Consider the following 18,871-nt stretch of genomic DNA (forward strand, 5'->3'; position numbering starts at 1 on the left):
ACACTCAGCCCCAAAGCATACTCTGCATGAAAGCACACAGCATGCATCTGTAACTAACTTGTGTTCAGTTACGTTTTGGGTATCACGGATGGTGTAATGGTTAGCATTTCTGCCTCACAGCACTGAGGTAATAGGTTCAATTCTCACCATGTGTGGAGTTTGTATATTCTTCCCATGCTTGCATGGGTTTCCTCTAGGTACTCCGCTTTCCTCCCACAATCCAGAAATATACTGGTAGGTTAAATGGTTTCCAACAAAAATTAACCCTAGAATGTCTGTGTGTGCGTGTACATGTGGTAGGGAATATAGATTGTAAGCTCCACTGGGGCAGGGACTGATGTGAATGTTCTACTATACTCTGTAAAGCGCTGTGGAATCTGTGTGCGCTATATAAGAAACTGTTAATAAATAAATATAAAATGACTTTTTGCCCCAAAATGTAAAACTCCAAATAAAGCCGTTTACTTTATAGCAGGCATTCCCAACCACGGTCCTCAAAGCACAGGTTTTAGTGATATCCAGGCTTGAGCACAGGTGACTTAATTAGTACCTTAGTGATTCTGATTAAACCATCCGTGCTAAAACCTGCACTGTTGGTGTGCATTGAGGACCGTGGTTGGGAATGCCTGCTTTAGAGTATGGAGTTGATCTATCAAGCAGTGACAAACAATGGAGAAGTGCTCAAAGCCACCTACCAGCTTTTAGGTAGGATTTATTAAATACCGTACATTCCATGAAATGATTCGGTATATGCTGATTGGTTGCTATGGGCATCTTCCTAACTCTTTCATTTTTTATATATCAACCGCTAAATTTTTTTTTTTTTTTTATTGACATGTTTTCATATACTGAATGTAATGCATTGTGAATCTAACATTTAAAATTGCACAGAAACTAAATGTTTCTGTACAAATGTTTTCATTTCATGATTTCTTAAGCCATATATCATAGGGTTAACAAGTGGTATAAAAATACAGAGTACTTTTCTGAAATGAGTATGTGCATAAAGGCAATGCAGCCGAAAAAAAGGGCAACAACAATCAGATGGGTTGAGAATGTTTTTTGTCGTCCCACTTTGGACTTTATCCTTAAGATAATATATATTATCCTCATATAGGAGAGAAGAACAAAGGCAAAACTCAACAAGATCGTAAAAGAACTGATAGCAAATTCAACCAATATATACAACCTCGTATCTGTGCATGATAATGAGATCAAAGGGGAAAAATCACAGAAAAAAAATGGACCACAAAATGTAAGAAGAGAAATTAAAACAGTTTCAATAACAGGACTTATAAATCCCCCAATAAAACATCCTGCAACCAAAATTTTATACAGTCTAGTATTCATAATAGATGAGTAGCGTAAAGGCTTACAGATGGCCAGATACCTGTCATAGGCCATTATTGTTAGAATATAACACTCCATTGCCCCAAGTGCGTGTAGGAAATAAGCTTGTAAGAGGCATCCACTGAGAGAGATTTTCTTCTCTTTGTCCAGGAGATCAGCCAACATCTTAGGTATAGTGACAGCTGTGTAGCAAATCTCCATACAGGATAATACGCCAATAAAAAAGTACATGGGAGACTGAAGACTGGACTCTTTGTCGATCGCAAGAATGATTAGACCATTGCCAGCAATTATAGTACAGTAGATGATAAGAAGTATTATGAAAAACAGAACTTAAAAACATAGGAGGTTCGGGAATCCAGACAGCACAATCTCATAAACTCTGCTATAGTTGGAGACTTTTTCCATAGCTTTTTGTCACTGTAATAGTACGGATAACGCATTACTTGGAAATATGTGTTTATTTAGTGTGAACTTTAAAATTCTCAATACAAAACTCAGGTCTTCTATAAAACATGACATGCTGACAGTATACTGGGCTATTTGACAGTTGATACGGTATAAGTGGAACAGAAATGACTAGGAAAGAAATGGTTAGGAAAGAGCTAATGTTTAGTGATTTCAGTACGATTCATAATATTGAGACACTATTTTTTGTTCCTTTATAAACAATATTTATATAATTGATTCACCAAAACATAAGGGAATTTTAAAGATTTCATAATAACATTTTTTATGAGATTATTTTTTCTAATAGTTCTCATTTCAAGTGGACTGTCTTCCCATTTCATTATACAACTGGGACACCAGCATGTCATTATAGTCAGGTTGGAAGTCAGGCAAACATTTTTAGCATAATATATTGCATGCTTGATTATTGTTTTATGTCTGTTGATTATACACCAATTTCTGAATTGTCCCATTTAACTGATGCATCTTTTAGAATTCCGTCTCCCCCTCTTGGCCATTCACAAGGTGATTGAGAGCTAGCGTACGTTTGTGGGCGGTACGTCTGCATTTTCTGTTGCTTGGCCGTTTGGAGGAAGGGCCGCTGATGTCAGCAGCTGCTTCCTTTTCTCCACTGCCATTGCAGTGCTGAGTAAGTCTAGACTTAACCAGTGCTGCAAACTTGGGGGAAATCCATTAGATGGTGAGAGATTACTGACTTTTTCCCCCCTGTGTGCACGGCTGCACCCGCATTTGCAGCCATGCACAGGGTGGGGGAAGACCATGGCGGGGTGGTGTTTACCTGATCGCTGCACTCATCTGCAGCATATCAAACATGTCATAGCAAACATGTCTAAATCAGGCCATAAGAGTGGTTTCTGGGAAACTTGGCATGTTGCCCATTTTAGTGTTGTTTTTCATATTGCACATATTGGCCACCGTGATTTCTGCAGCACTACTGCAGATGGCATGGGACTCCAAAGAAGCAAGTAATGAAAAAATTTGCTCATAAGTCATTGGTCCCTTGTCTTCTATACCAAGTTATGGGATTCTAGCCATCATGTTTCAAGTATAGTACAATGTGAAAAACAATAATAACTCACTGATTGGTTACTATTAGCTGCTTTGTGGTGGTTACCTGTGTATCGGTTTTCATAATGGCCCCAAACAAATGAATGCAAATGTGCAGTATATTTCTGTCTTCTTAGAAATATATATGGCTGAGTGTTTTGCAGCAAATGTTCTGGGTTATATTAACAAATTACACAAATCATTGTTCATTAAACCTAAATGACTGAGTAAAGTATAAGACCATCATTTATATACCATTGAGGTATCAAATTCAAAACATATTTTGTGATGTAGCACATAACAGGCATTTTAAACATCATTATAATGTTTACAGGCAAAAAGTATACTATTTTGATGATAGTGATGAAAAAACTATATTAATATCATAATTGACACATTTTAAAATGGTAAAAAGAATACAGTTTACTTAAAATAAAATCATACCTGATTAAGTTATCATTGAAGATGTGAAATGCTTTCTATCTACACTATTTAAATAGCTTGCATTGCTCTGGGAATTTACTCACTAAACTCCCTGAAGGGCACTGTTAATTATGTTAATTGGCTGTAATCTTTCACAGGGGTGAGATTTTGGCAGGACTAGAAAGTCAAAATCTCCTAGAAGGTTAGCCAAAATCTCTCTTTTTATTGTCTAACATAGATTGCATAGCATAGATTGACTTTGCAGGCAAGACAATTTTGACTAGATCATAGACTATAGGTGCGTACACACGGGCATTTATGGCTGGCAATATGGTTGCTAAGCGACCATATTGCTAGCGATTGTAGTGTGCACTGGCGATAAATTGGCGGGTACGCACTCCCATTTTTAGCCCCCTTATGACCAGCTGATTCCCTCTGCGACTCCCCCAGCAAAGGTTCCCTTTCATCAGCGACCATCTCTGGTCGCTGATGAAAAGAAGACACTGAGCGATATATCGCCCCTGTGTGTACACAGCTTATCATAAGTTATAGACAAAATCGCTTAGTCAAAATCTCCAGTGCATCTATCCAAAATCTCTCTCAAAATTGCTTAGTCAAAATTGTCCATTAGCCAAAATCTCCACGTGTGTACACTTCTCTTATTTGTATGTAAATATTCAGTAACTATAAAACAAAATCAGCACCCATCGACAATCCCTGAGGACTGGCGTGAGGGCCCAAAACAGGTCGGAGTTGATGTTTTAAATAAACATGTAATTTTGCCCCGAAAAGCCGTGAGTGCCGCCGCATCATTGCACATACTACAGAAGGACTACATGGTTCAGCAAGGAAGGCACCGGGTCAGCATACATTTATCCACTTGGGAGTGCTGGGTCTACTGGTAACTATATATATGTATATATATATATATATATATATATATATAACACTTAGCCTCCTACTGGTGAGGCTACTATCATCCAATACCACCGCAATAGTGTTATATAGCGCCCAGTATCTTTTTGTCTTTCCTTAACTTAAAACATCCATGGACACAATTTCACAAATATATAAATCATTTATTAAAAATACACTTAAAAACAAAAAGTTTTCACAACAGTTCGTCAGAGGATTTTTTGTTGGGAAGGGTGCTTGCTACTTTGGATTTATTTGTAAAACAATATCCTGTATGTTATCCATTAGGGATTATTTGCTGCTTTGGAAAATTGGATCTAATCCCAATTGATTACATAATCATTTACCTATTGGAGGTATGTAAAAAGATCAGAAAGAATATTGTTATGTGGGGATTAATTATAAGATATCAGAAAAAAATAGTATATATGCCCTGACCTTCTATATAGAATAAAGTCAGAATTGCAGTTCTGGCTCACAATATTTGTAGTAAAATGAACTTTCTGATTAAAGTGACACGCATATGGCCGGCGATGGAACGCACGGCCATATGTGATAATATTATAGGCCTGTCTTTCAACAAATACGATTGTCAGAGCCCGCAGATGTGTAGGTGGAACGCATATGGCTGGCAATGGAACGCACGGCCATTGCGTGACCGGAGTTAGTGATGTGCAACTTCCGGATTTGCGGAACACACAAGAACTCCGTGAACCCCGACACAACCGGTCACATGACCGAAATAGGAATGTGTCATACGTGGATACTATGGAACGCATTGACAACTTCCGGCTGCTGGTTACCAGCGCCGGAAGAAGGTGTTAATTTCATACAGGTGATGAACCGGCTATATATACTGGAATTGAGGACTGTCAAGCACACTTCTGATGAAGGACTTTTATGTCAGAAACGCGTTAAGTGTGTTTTATAACTACTTGGTACCCCCTTGGCATTTGCGTTAATTGTATGCTGAAGCACCTCTTTGGTCTGGACCTGGAGCTGCCATCCCATCTTTCCATCTGGGACTCATCTGATTGCTGCTTTTTACCTGGGAGAACCATTATTTTGCTTTTATCTGTGTCTACTTTTGTAAGTGAATTATCTTATTAAATGTTATATGTAAGAAACATATTGCACTATATGTATTTCTTTTTATGTGTCCATCCAGAGCATAACGGAATGGTTATTGATGTACCGTAAACGGACAACAGATACCTGCTGATACTAAGAGGATCATTTATCCCATTGGTGGTGATTGTGTAAAATCATTTGATATCATTCACTTTGGATGTCATTGTATTTGTAAACACCCGGAGCGCTTGTAAGCATATAACTTTTGTCATACATTTTGTTTATTGTGAGTGATACATAGAAACATAGAAACATAGAATTTGACAGCAGATAAGAGCCACTTGGCCCATCTAGTCTGCCCCTTTTTTAAACATGTTACCTCAAACCATATTTGATCCTTATTTTTTTGTAAGGATATCAATATGCTTGTCCCAAGCATGTTTAAATTTTTACCGTATTTGCGTCTTCCACCTCTGATGATAGGCTATTCCACTTATCTACTACTCTTTCTGTGAAGTAATTCTTCCTCATATTTCCCTTGAATCTTCCTCCCTCTAGTTTCAGTGCATATCCTCGTGTTCTGTTGCTCCACTTCCTGTGAAGAATGTCTCCCACCTGTACCTTGTTAAAACCCTTGATATATTTGAAGGTTTCTATAATGTCCCTCCTTTCCCTTCTCTGCTCTAAAGTATACATATTAAGATCTTTTAGTCTTTCCTGGTTCGTTTTGTGATGTAGGCCATGCACCATTTTAGTGTCCCTTCTTTGTACAGTCTCTAATGTATTTATATCCTTCTGGAGATATGGCCTCCAGAACTGAACACAATACTCTAGGTGAGTTCGTACCAATGACCTATACAGTGGCATTATTACTTCTTTCTTTCTACTGCTGATACGTCTCCCTATGCAACCAAGCATCTGACTTGACTTCTTCATTTCTTTGTTACATTGCCTACCTGCTTTTAAGTCCCCTGAAATAGTGACACCTAGATTCCTCTCTTCCTCAGTAGTTTCCATTATAGTGCATTTTTGGGCATTAAACTGTAGTTACCATGCTCTTGACCATTCCTCTAATCTACCTAGATCCTCAATCATTTGTTTTACCCCTCCTGGTGTGTCTACCCTGTTGCATACCTTTGTGTCATCTGCAAAAAGGCACATTTTACCCTCAATTCCATTTGCAATATCACCAATAAAGATATTAAAAAGCACCGGTCCAAGCACAGATCCCTGGGGTACTCCACTTGTAACCTTTCCCTCCTTTGACTGTACTCCGTTTACTACAACTCTCTGTTTTCTGTCCTGCAACCACACTCTTATCCATTCAACTATCTTAGAATCCAATCCCAAGCTTTCAAGTTTATTTAACAGTCTACGATGTGGGACAGTGTCAAAAGCTTTACTAAAGTCTAGATAAGCTACATCTACAGCCCCACCTTGATCTATCTTGAGTGGAAGTGGGATTTCACTTTTATATGCATTAAGCAGCACCTGTTTATATTGTGCGCATCCACCCTGAGAATTTTTGTACTCACAATTCAAGGGACAGGACAACAATGCACAATTCATCTTCTTCAGTTTTATTGGATGCTAATTGAGTTGTGGATTATATTTACTATAACGACATAAATTTCAATACACTGCGTACTTATCAGGATGAACACAATGGAACTACACATCTCAATATTGACTGGAGTAGTCTAGCATCCCTTGCTTTATACGCTGATTGGCATAAACATAGGTCTAAAGAACCTCTCCATACGTCTAAACCAGGGCTGGGCAACACCGGCCCTCCAGATGTTAATGAACTACACATCCCAGGATGCTTTGCATTAGTTTTGCTATGTGGCCATGCTGAAACTGATGCAAGGCATGCTGGGATGTGTAGTTCATCAACATCTGGAGGGCCGGTGTTGCCCAGCCCTGGTCTAAACCTTGCACTACAATACACTTCGCAGACTTCCTCAATCTTTACTGGTGCTGTGCGGCTGTGCCAGGTAGGTATTTAATAGGAACATCCATCCAAACACGGCAAGTGACGTCACCCGGGGAATCGCCGCTGGTCTCGCGAGACCTGATATCCGGAAGTGACGCCACGGCCGTAGTGAGTGGAGGAACTACCCTGGGAAAAGATGTGTGTGGCTGCAGCGTCTCCCGGTTACCTGACAGGACACCGCACGCACAGAACAGAAGGGAGGAGGCAAGAACGGGTTCCACATCAGGAAGTCCGTATGCCTGCATCCTAAGTCCACCCAAGGGAGGACCTTAGTGCGTGTGCACAGGAGAACCACCGCACAACTCCCCGATGGTAAGAAGCAGGTTAGCGGGACGCCGCTCCCTGCTTATCCCTTTCACACATTCAGACTGATTACCCCAGCAGCCCCGGAATAACAGGACAGAACCTGCAGAGAGACATAAACCCTATTGGGCTTATAGTCAAAAGGGATCCGTTGATGCCCTGGTTCCCCAAGGGGCTCTCAGCAGTTACACAATATACGGGCTAGCCTTAACACCAGCATTAGCATTTTGCATGTCATTTATTTATTACTTATCCCTTGTAATATGCACCTTCTATTTAATAAAACACTATTTTCATCCCCACTTACTGACTCTCCCATCTTTGCATCTATAGGGGGCTCTACTATTTACATACATCAGGTGAGCGCCTGACTACCCCTTTTGTATTTATTGCACTTGAATGAGCTTCGACCACTAAAGTCGAGCAGCTCCCGCCAACACAGTGATCTTAGCGCCATACCCCAACCCCTTTTCTCTAAATATTCATAGGCCCCATAGCTAAAGTTTGTTAGGGCCCCCTATTTAGCAATTGATGGTGATAAGTTTATGTAAAATATATTACTTAGACAGTAAAGGCGGGCCCCCTTCAGCTCTGGGCCCCATAGCAGCTGCACCCCTTGCACCTATGGTAGTTACGCCCTTGCAGGTAGACTTACACTTGATATATTTCTCTGGCGTGGTCAGTTGCACACTGCTCCCTGCTTATAACGCCAGGCTCTGGGTCACGCTGCTGCTTCCTACTGCCAGGGATCATAGAGGTCACGCTCCGTTCACTGCTGCCAGCCTCCAGCTGGGATCGATGAGCCAGGTACACACTTCTCTGCTGGTTAATATATGTGGCTGCAGTACAGGACAGCCACAATTCTCGTTCTCCTCATACACATGCACGCACGCTGCTCCTGACCTCCTCACCTCTCTCTGCTTTCCCCTTCTCTGCACAGCTCCGTGACCTCTTATGCACTGCAGCATTCCACATCACTTTTGGGTGCTCTTTTTCCTCTCTCCCCTTTGTTCCATCAGGCTGTTAATCACTCTGGGGGAATAGTCTTGTCCCGGCTCCCAGTTAAAGAGATATGAACACTTTTAAATGGGTATGGGTGAAAACCGGACAAGGACAAAACCCCTGTACCGCTGTACCGGACATCAAACTCTGCATTTTGGAGCTTGTAGCCTCCGGTCCGGGGGTGTCCTGTCTGGGGGGGGCTGCCTGTCACACCTGTCACCAGGTAGAGGAGGGGGGGTAGAATAAAGCCTCCCTGTATGGTCCGGGCATGTAGCAAAAACCGGACGGTCCGGACCACCCGGGGAGGCTGTAATCTCCGCTCCCCCATGTCCCTAATGATAGCTATCACAGGGACCCCCCCCCCATCCCGGACAAGACACCCCCCCCCCCCCCCCCCCTGGACAGGACACTTCCCGGACCGGACCCTTCAAGCTCAGGACTGCCAATTTTGATGTCCTGTCCGGCGGTCCCCTTTTAACCCTTCAGGTGCCCATATTCCAGCATAGTGCATGCAATGTCAGTTTACAGTTACTAGCAAAACTGTGGGGTGCTACACATTTGCTGGCACTTTAACACTCTCCACTTTATCACTTTTTAATGCTTAGTACATCTGGCCTCTAATGTCTTAGCATAGCTGTGGTGTATGCCCATTCACAGATGCTTCCTCTGTCCTCAGATCAGCCAGTTCCCACCAGTCACCTCTGTGTGTGTGTGTGTGTGTGTGTGTGTGTACAATGAATATACAGTATACCTATATATATATATATATATATATATATATATATATATATATTAATGATAAAGATTATATTTATCTATCTATTTGAATACCCCCAATAAATCCTATTTTAGCTCCTGCTCATGTGCACTGTTCCATTCCAACTCCACCCCACTGTATTCAATGTTCTGCCATCTAGGAATTTTAAAACTTCCATAATCTTCTCTACTTTGGCCCTACATCTCCCACCATTACCTCTTCCCCTCACTCAAATTGGATTCACCTGACCTGGCCTTACTGGACTCCTTTGTCTCTCCTATGTCTAATGTATCTGTTCTGCTTCAGCAGCTTCACCTCTGCCCCAGGGTCACTAATACCCTTTGTCAATAGCACCCCTCCCCCAAACATGGCACTCTAAGCTTACACACCTCCTTCAGAAATGCCGCTGAATGGTATCAGTGGAAAAATCACGCTACATTAAAGCACTGCCCTTCTTAATAATTGTATCCTCTTCTCATCTTCTCAGAGTCTACCAACAGCTGTTGCTGTACCTGGGCTGGAGCACAGATCACATAGAGCAGGGTGGAGCTATTTGGCACATATGTATAAAAATGAAGTATGCCAAAAGAGGAAGTTATATCTGCACACGATTTTATTTAAATCAGATCAAATGTTGGACCTATAATTATTATTTACGTTTATTCACTTGCACAGGGCACTTACTTGCCTAAGACAACTAAGAGAATAAGACAAGTATATAAAGAAAAGAGGAGATGTATAGTAGGTGCAGATTCAGTTCAACTCTTCTTTTCTTTATATATTTATCATGTAATGAAGTACGTATATAATATATGTGCTGGGATTAGTAGCGCTGTGTGTATCAGCCATTGTGCTGCACCTAGGACTCTCCGCAAGGCTTCCATTACTTTCCTTCTAAATCCGCCCTAGACTCCTATTAGCTAGTTTTACGGGAGTCTGAGGCAGGTTTAGAAGGAGAGTGAAGCCAATTGCTAAGTCCAGGGTGCTGCACTGTGACTGTGTGTGTGTGTTTATATTTGCTGCTCCTGCACCATTTAATCGTCACTGAAGCCCAGGGGCCACTAGTTTTCATATACTTAATGGCATGCATTTTGATGCTACAATGTAAAATTGCACAAAAACGATATGTTTCTGTACAAATGTTTTAATTTCATGATTTCTTAAGCCATATATCATAGGGTTGACAAGTGGTGTAAAGACTACATATGTAAGACCAACAGCCCTGTCATAATCTACAGAGTAACTTCCTGAAACACGTATGTACATAAAGGCAATGCTGCCAAAAAAAAGAGTGACAACAATCAGATGGCTCCCACATGTTGAGAATGTTTTTAGTCGGCCCACTTTGGACTTCATCTTGAAAATAATATATATTATCCTAATGTAAGAGAGAAGAACAAAGGCAAAACTCAGTAAGATGATAAAAGAGCTGACAATAAATTCAACCAATATATACAACCTTGTATCTGTGCATGCTAATGAGATCAAAAGGGGAAAATCACAGAATACATTTTCAATACGGTTTGGACCACAAAACGGAAGATGAGAAATTAAAACAGTTTCAATAACAGGACTTATAAATCCCCCAATAAAACATCCAGCAACCAAGATTTTATACAGTCTAGTATTCATAATAGATGAGTAGCGTAAAGGCTTACAGATGGCCAGATACCTGTCATAGGCCATTATTGTTAGAATATAACACTCAGTTGCCCCAAGTGCGTGTAGGAAATAAGCTTGTAAGAGGCATCCACTGAGAGAGATTTTCTTCTCTTTGTCCAGGAGATCAGCCAACATCTTAGGTATAGTGACAGCTGTGTAGCAAATCTCCATACAGGATAATACGCCAATAAAAAAGTACATGGGAGACTGAAGACTGGACTCTTTGTAGACCGCAAGAATGATTAGACCATTGCCAGCAATTATAGTACAATAGATGATAAGAAGTATTGTGAAGAGTAGAACGTGAAAACATTGGAGTTTAGGGAATCCAGACAGCACAATCTCATAAACTCTGCTATAGTTGGAGACTTTTTCCATAGCTTTTGTCACTGTAATTCAGATATAATATAGTATGGATAATCTGAAAAACCTATGTATCAAGTGTAAATTTTTAAATTCACAATACAAAACTCAGGTCTGCTTTGGAAACATGATCTGCCGAAACTGAACTGGGTTATTTGACAGTTCCTATGTTCATATGCTTCAGTTTATGTGGCACAGTAATATTTGGAGGGGTCATGGATAGAGAAGATCTAATGAATAGTGATTTGGAAAAATTAATTATAATATTGAAACACTATTTTCACTTAATTTATAAATCCCTTTAAAGAAACAAAATCATGAAACAATCATGTTGACAAAAGGTAAAAAAACTTAATGGTGTTTCTTTTAATGAGATTACAGGGTAAATTTACTAAATTGGGCAGTTCGGGTAGCATAATGGTTAGCATTACTGCCTCACAGCTCTGAGGTTCTAGGTTTGATTCCCACCATGGCTCTAACTGTGCAGAGTGTGTATATTCTACCCGTACTTGCGTAGGTTTCCTCCGGGTACTCCGGTTTCCTCTCACAATCGAAAAATATACTTGCAGGCTAATTGGCTCCCAACAAATTAACCCTAGAATGTCTGTGTGTGTGTGTGTGTGTGTGCGTGTACATGTGGTAGGGAATATAGATTGTAAACTCCACTGGGGCAGGGACTGATGTGAATGTTCAAATATTCTCTGTAAAGCGCTGCAGAATATGTATGTGCTATATAAGAAACTGTTAATAAATAGTAAATAAATAATGATGACAGTTCTATTGAAATGGGATGTTGCCAATAGCAATCAATTAGATTAAATCTATAATCTTCTAAAAGGTTCTAAATAAATAATAAGTAGAATCTGATTGGAATGGCAACAACACATCTTCAATAGAACTCCCATATTAGTAAATTTACACCATTGTGTTGTTAATAGGGCTGAATAAATTATAGTTTTGGGCAGAAATTCAATTTTGTATGTTGAATCATTGGTTCTGTATCAATGAAATACAGAATAACCAATTTTGGTAATTGGTTTTGCACATATGTAATCCCTATCCACATGTTAATCAGTGACCATCTGGTTACCGAGTTATATATTGTCCCTCACATGTTGGCTATTGTAGTAGTTCAATACAATAAGATCTGATTGATCACTTTGTGGTGCAACTTCGAGTTGCAATTACCTGTATATCTGTGTTCGTAATGTCCCCAACCAAATCATCTCAGTAATAAATGTTTTTTCTTGTGCCTTCTTAGAAATGTATGACTGAGATTAAATTCATGCTTCTGAATCTTCTGCAGCAAAAGTTCTCGGTTTTATAGACAAATTACACAAATCAGTGTTAGTTACTTGTATTACACAGAAATGACTGAATGATGCATAAGACTAAAACACAATACTAAATATTAGTAAAGTAGCACATATAAAATATCTAACAAATAACAGTCATGTTTAAACAGCAGCAACCACTTCACAACATTCTATAACAGTATTATAAAATAATTTAATTTGTTTGTGATCCAAGCATCCTAACTATGAATTGACCTTTTCATGTTTAGTGATGAAATACGTATTCTATTTAAAATATTTTATAGTTGTGAAAGGTTAAATGCAGGTAAAGAAAAACACATCCCTGATTAATTCATTTCTCATGGAATATGTGAGATGCTGTTTACACTATTTAAATAGCTTAGCGTGCTCTGGGAATGTACTCCCTAAAGGAAACGGTTGAGTTAATTAGCTTGATGTTTGTCTTAATTGTAGAAATGTATAGAGATGTGATGCAGTAATATTTTACTGAACTGGGGATTGTACCAAAGATTTTTACTGCAAAAAAGGAATAACAACAGCAGCAACCATCAACAACATGGATTTTTTAAACCGAAAGCAAAAGTATCAGACCCAAGAATTCATTTATCAATGACACTTCCCTATTCTAGGACTCATATATAGGATATCAATACATCGCTTACGCTACCTAAACAGGAGCACGACTCTAAGACACATGCAGAAACATTTTTAAAAAATCAGAAAAGGAGAGTCTCATGATTTTAAGGGGAACTTTCTATTTTTATTGATAATTACAAATGAGAACAAACATCATGAACAAATTAAGTCAAAACATTTCAGAACATTTTTAAAAAATCACAGCAATTATGTCTATGTGAAATCAAAGGTACAGCATAAAGCTATGTTCTTCTAAAAATGATCAAGAAAAAGCAAGGAGAGATGAAAACATAAAGCAAGGTACAAATAGGAAGAGGTGAGGAAGGGGAAATGGGGGAGGGGAGGCAAGGATCACTGTGATGTAAATGGCCAGGGTTGTCTATAGAACTAGCCAGAAAACTTACCGTTTATAAAAAAACTGGGAAAACTTATTGACTCAAGTGGGACCCTCACTCGAGTATAAGCTGAGGGGGGCTTTTTCAGCATAAAAAAATGTTCTGAAAATGTAGGCTTATACTCGATTATACTGTAAGTGTTGAAATCATCTGTACTTTATACTCCAACCAAGGAAACAAAGTACTGTAGAAATTGGACAGTGTGTTTGAAGATGAGTGTAGAATAACTTCTATGAACATAACATTATAAGTTTTGTTAAATCATTCTTTCCAAGTGGGCGGTTAGGTAGAATTCCATCGAACTGGGATAGCTGCAAGGTCTGCATTATAGAGATAGCAGAAAAGAGATTTATTTATATCCTCCCACTGAAGTGCGAGAGTGATTGAGTAGCCAAAACCTGTTTCATGAAGGAAGGTGGATACCTAGAATTTGGCGAGAGGTTAATATAGGCCCTCATTCTAACTAATTTGCCTCATTGCGAATTTGCAATGGGGACCAATGTTGTAGATCTGCGCATGCACATACAGTATGCCAATATGCACATGTGCAGGTCTTCACTTTGGGCATTTATTCATTAAAGAATAAGGTAAGTATTGTCAACAGATTTATAATCTCAGGGGAATTAATAATTACTGCTGCTTTAATCCGTATATATAGTTGTGACCGGATGCCTGCCCTAGGCTTTGGCTATGTCCTCTGGGTCCACAGATGGCAGTTTCTGGTCTCACGTGACCTGGCCAATAAGGGGATTCCCTGTTGCCGCCCGTTACTGAGTTCACAGTGGGTGGGAATATCGCTGCCACACCCAGACTACCACGTGGTGTTTGGAAACACTGATACCTCCTCAGGCCCAACCGCTGGCATCTGAGTACTATCTGCTAGGGTTATGTGTTGACACGCTGCTGCCACACCCCCAACTGGTTTCGGTTGGTTCCCGACTGGTCATGGACCAGGCCTCTGCTTCGGTAGCTGACAGAGCGAAAGTTGGAGATGCTGGATGCTTTACACTGTACAGCCAGAGAACGGGATTATGTTTGGCATATTCCTGTAATTAGTAAAATGAAAACAGTCTTCTTGAGGCAAGGGATGTTTAGTTGCTCAAATAAGCCCTTAAAAGGACCCTTTCCTATCTCTAGGAAGTACAGCATACAGAAGATGTTACAGCATTCAGATGCAGGTAGAAGTACAATTTTTACAGGCAAAACTTGTGCCTTTTATACAAATTCCACCACAGAATACCACAGGGGGTAATTCCACCCTGTGATCTCCACCCAATCATTATAAGTGCAGGACGTGTACATGCCTGGGACATTTACATTCATAGATCAAATGGAACATTTTGTTGTCATAAATAAGATTACATGAAAAGGGTTCAATACAATTTCCTTATTTACCAAATGGACAGGAAAGCATGTATTCCTTGACACATCTCATACACAAGTCCCCCTACTAACACCTTTACACAGGAACTACAGACACACAGCCTGCTACCTGCTGTGCAGTGGTCATTCATCAGTTCTGCTGGAGTTCTGCTAGGAAAGGACAATTAAGCATCTCATTCCTCATCATATAGACTAATGGGGTCCTTCCTACAGAAATTTAGAATGCATTCCTCAACACTCAATACAAAATACAACATAAATACAACATATATGGTTCAGTCCCAGCTCAGTGCTGAACATACATTTCATAAAGGGATGCGGTTAATTTCCCGGCGGTCGGAATCCCGACACTGGAATCCCGACTGCCGAAATCCCGAAACTTTCTCCCTCCGTGGGTGTCCACGACACCCATAGAGGGAGAATATAATAGCGTGCCGAGCGTAGCGAGGCACCGGGCCCGCTGCGTGGCGAGCGCAGCGAGCCCGCAAGGGGGGGCGATCCATGTCCCCCCCTTGTCGGGATTTCGGCGGTCGGGATTCCAGTGTCGGGATTCCGACCGCCGGGATCCCGACCGCCGGGATATCATATCGGATCCTTCATAAATACATATACTTTGTGCCTTGTGCCAAGCAGCAGGCTTCCCATGTCCAGGCACTACAGCAATACATCTAAAATGTTTAAAACACATTTTAAACATGTCAGGTGCCCTTGTCCAAAATGGCATCACGGCACGGTGGATTAACCACTAAAGTGCCATGGCAGCCATTACCCACGTGTGCCGTGGTCTCCGGCCACAATAGTTATTAAGAGCTTCTCCTGACAACAGGGCAAGTACAAAGAATGGGATGGTCCCATGGAAAGCAGGGCATTTGGGAGGTATGCTTTTATTAGTAAGCAGTAAAGGTATATGCTGTGTAGCCGCCTGTGATTATATTCCAGGATATGCGATGTACAGATGGAGCCGGGCTCCCTCTTGCTGGCAAATCGCCAGACTGTCTCTGCTGGTGATCCGCCAGCAGCCCGGCGCTCCATCTGACTGAGACACGCGTGCGTCTCAGTTTCAGGGCGGCGGGGCGACGGGAACTTGTCCATCGCCGCTTCAGGGAGATGGACAGGGTTAGTTAGGGTGCAGGGAGGCGGTGGGGACCCCGGGTGACCACCGAAAAGCCGGCGGGGACCCAGGGGAAGCGCCGTTGGAAGGGAACGTGCGCTCATCTCGTGCGTGCGCGCGCGCGCGTCCCCTTTCGCAGAGCAGATGATGGCTGGCGGGGGATGGTGGCTGGCGATTCTGCTGCCATCCCCTGCAAAGACCAGGCCAGCTCCATCTGTAATTATGTTACTGCGGAAAAACGGGAGAGCAGTGGTGCGGGTGCTAACGGATCAGACTGTATGGTATATACTGCCTGTGATTGAAGTACAGGTTGTATTAGTGTTATTCTGCCACTGCTAAGCCATCAGAAGTATAGTGATTTAAGTAAATTCCCCTTATATACATTTCTCTGCAATCAATTAAGCATTTAAACAATAGACACAAGGGTGTGACGCCTATGCACATTTCACAGGAACAGTTTTATAAAGGCAAACCCGATCACCCCGTTCTGGGGGAGTTTAAAATAGAAGGGCACCAATCAGATGAAGTGCTGCTGATAACGTGATATTTTTATCCAATCAAATAATGGAAAATGATGTTAAGAAGTATGCTGGAGCCAGATATCTCATTGAGAAGTGCAGCATTGATAGTTTACCCTTGATATGTGTAATTGCAAAAGAGATAGATTACTGTCGTTTTAAGAGGTGGTACAGATAAGAATGTAAGTAGTAATTATGATGACAATACATATTGTTATTTTAGTTTGTGCCCTGGTTATAACATGAATAATGATAATATTTGTGTACTTACTCATACGCTATTTAAATGTTGATATGTTCAAGGAATTATACATTTTTTAAATAATTGAAATAAGATAGAGATGGTAAAAAAATGTTGTGTGTATGAGATGGTGAGTAATGGACAGTGGGGCAGATGTATTAAGCCTTAACAAGAGATAAATGCAAGGGTGATAAAGAGAGATAAACCTCCAGCCAATCAGCTCCTTACTGACTTTTTTCAAACACAGCCTGTAACATGGCAGTTAGGAGGTGATTGGCTGGACGTTTATCTCTCTTTATCACCCTTGTATTTATCACTTGTTAAGGCTTAATACATCTGCCCCAGTGCAGGGCCGTGCTAGGGTGTCCGGCGCCCTCCTGCAAACCATACATTTTTGTGCCCTTTCACATTGCCATTGCAACAAGCTGCAGCCGCAGTAGTGCACGCAGAGGGGGTTTGAAAGCTGAGGGTCCCCTCTTTCCATGGGTACAAGAATTTTAAAAATCGGCCCTTGGGAACTGGAGATATCTGACTTCAAAGCAGTGGTCCCCATGCAAGCTTGTTAATTGCTTTTCCCAGTCAGATATTTAAGGTTCTGTCTGATTTAGAGTTTTTCTGAGAGTATATTCCAAAAGCTGGGACTCTCCCCCTTTGATAGACACTAGCAGCTTGTCTCTACTGTTCCCAAAATCAGAGATATCAGCCTTCCAACAGCTGGTTACTGCTCCAGCTCCACACACCTGGTATGTAGTTTTATATACTCATTGGCAGATTGCTCTGCCTCCTGAACTCTGATCCCCTAGTCCCCAATACCATTTGGTAGGTGGGATTCTCTAGTTTTTAATTCCATTAAAATCTAAGAAATCTATTTCTGGGAACTGGAGATATCTGCAGTCAAGCAAGATGTCCTCCCACCAGAAAATTATTAATAATAAGCCCACTCCACTATACACCCCTCCTCTGCGTATCAAACATCCTCTACCACCCTGGAAGTTATGTATCAGGGCCCCTTCATTCAGCCCAATGCCCCCTTCTTCCACCTCATCTCCCACCATCTGTGCAGTAAATGTGTAATTAGTGGAAATTACTGATCCAGGCCCTACATGCTGAGCGGTTGATATAATACCCTCTACCACCTAGGGGGACATCAAAGCTTCACCTACCCCTACCGCTGGAGGATCGGTAAATGCCCCAATACATTGCTATATCCAGGGGTCTACACTGCTGTTGATGCCCCTGTATGTATATATATATATATATATATATATATATATTTTATTATTATTATTATTATTTATATACATTTGGTCTATATATAATACTTTAACTGACCCGGCATATACTGGGTGCGTATGCAACATGCAATCCTATGGGGTATCTCGGGTGCATGTACATGTATGCATACACCATCTCAGTGCTGTGTCCGCAAAATGTTGCAGGCACTGAAGGTGCCTATACACGCTGCGAGAATTGCATACGTTGGTTATGGGCTAGATTGTTCGCACGGCATGCATACAATGTGTGTGCAATGCGATTCTAAATCAGTACAAAAAGTATGTGCAGCACATACTTTATGTACTGTGCAATGCGATGCCCGCGGGAGCACACATCGCATCACACGCTGCTATTGCAACGTGTATGGCCACCTTTAGGCACATAACTCAGAAGGCAATGACAGTTAGGGCTGAGGCAGCTTTAGCAGAGCAGGGAGGGAGACAGTGCCTTTTCAGCATGGTGCCTCCCTGCTTTGCAGGAGAAGCTGAGTGGGTAGCGCCGGCCCTGCCCCAGTGTTTGTTATTCATGATTGGGTGAGCATATTGTGAGCATATTGTTTTAGACCATTTTAAGTGCATTTAAATGATCAAATGTTATGAAAACAAAGTAAAAAAACAATTATACCCCTTTCACATC

General features: G+C 41.0%; 1 protein-coding gene and 1 pseudogene across 1 annotated transcript; both read right to left on the reverse strand.

Annotated features, from left to right (window-relative positions):
• Positions 1-877: 877 nt before the first annotated feature.
• Positions 878-1,758, reverse strand: LOC146041567 (olfactory receptor 6N1-like; annotated as a pseudogene).
• Positions 1,759-10,403: 8,645 nt separating this feature from the next.
• Positions 10,404-11,375, reverse strand: LOC146041568 (olfactory receptor 6N1-like). The gene has a single exon (XM_083161520.1). It carries the CDS (start codon positions 11,373-11,375, stop codon positions 10,404-10,406), a length of 972 nt encoding a protein of 323 aa, XP_083017646.1.
• Between the last annotated feature and the right edge of the window lie 7,496 nt (positions 11,376-18,871).

The sequence above is a fragment of the Crinia signifera genome, chromosome 19 (assembly GCF_055691185.1).
Source record: "Crinia signifera chromosome 19, ASM5569118v1, whole genome shotgun sequence".
NCBI classification, from domain to species: domain Eukaryota; kingdom Metazoa; phylum Chordata; class Amphibia; order Anura; family Myobatrachidae; genus Crinia; species Crinia signifera.

What these genes read in the sequence shown, in the direction of transcription:
- LOC146041568 (XM_083161520.1), bottom strand. Translation starts at nt 11,375, where the DNA reads ATGGAAAAAGTCTCCAACTATAGCAGAGTTTATGAGATTGTGCTGTCT.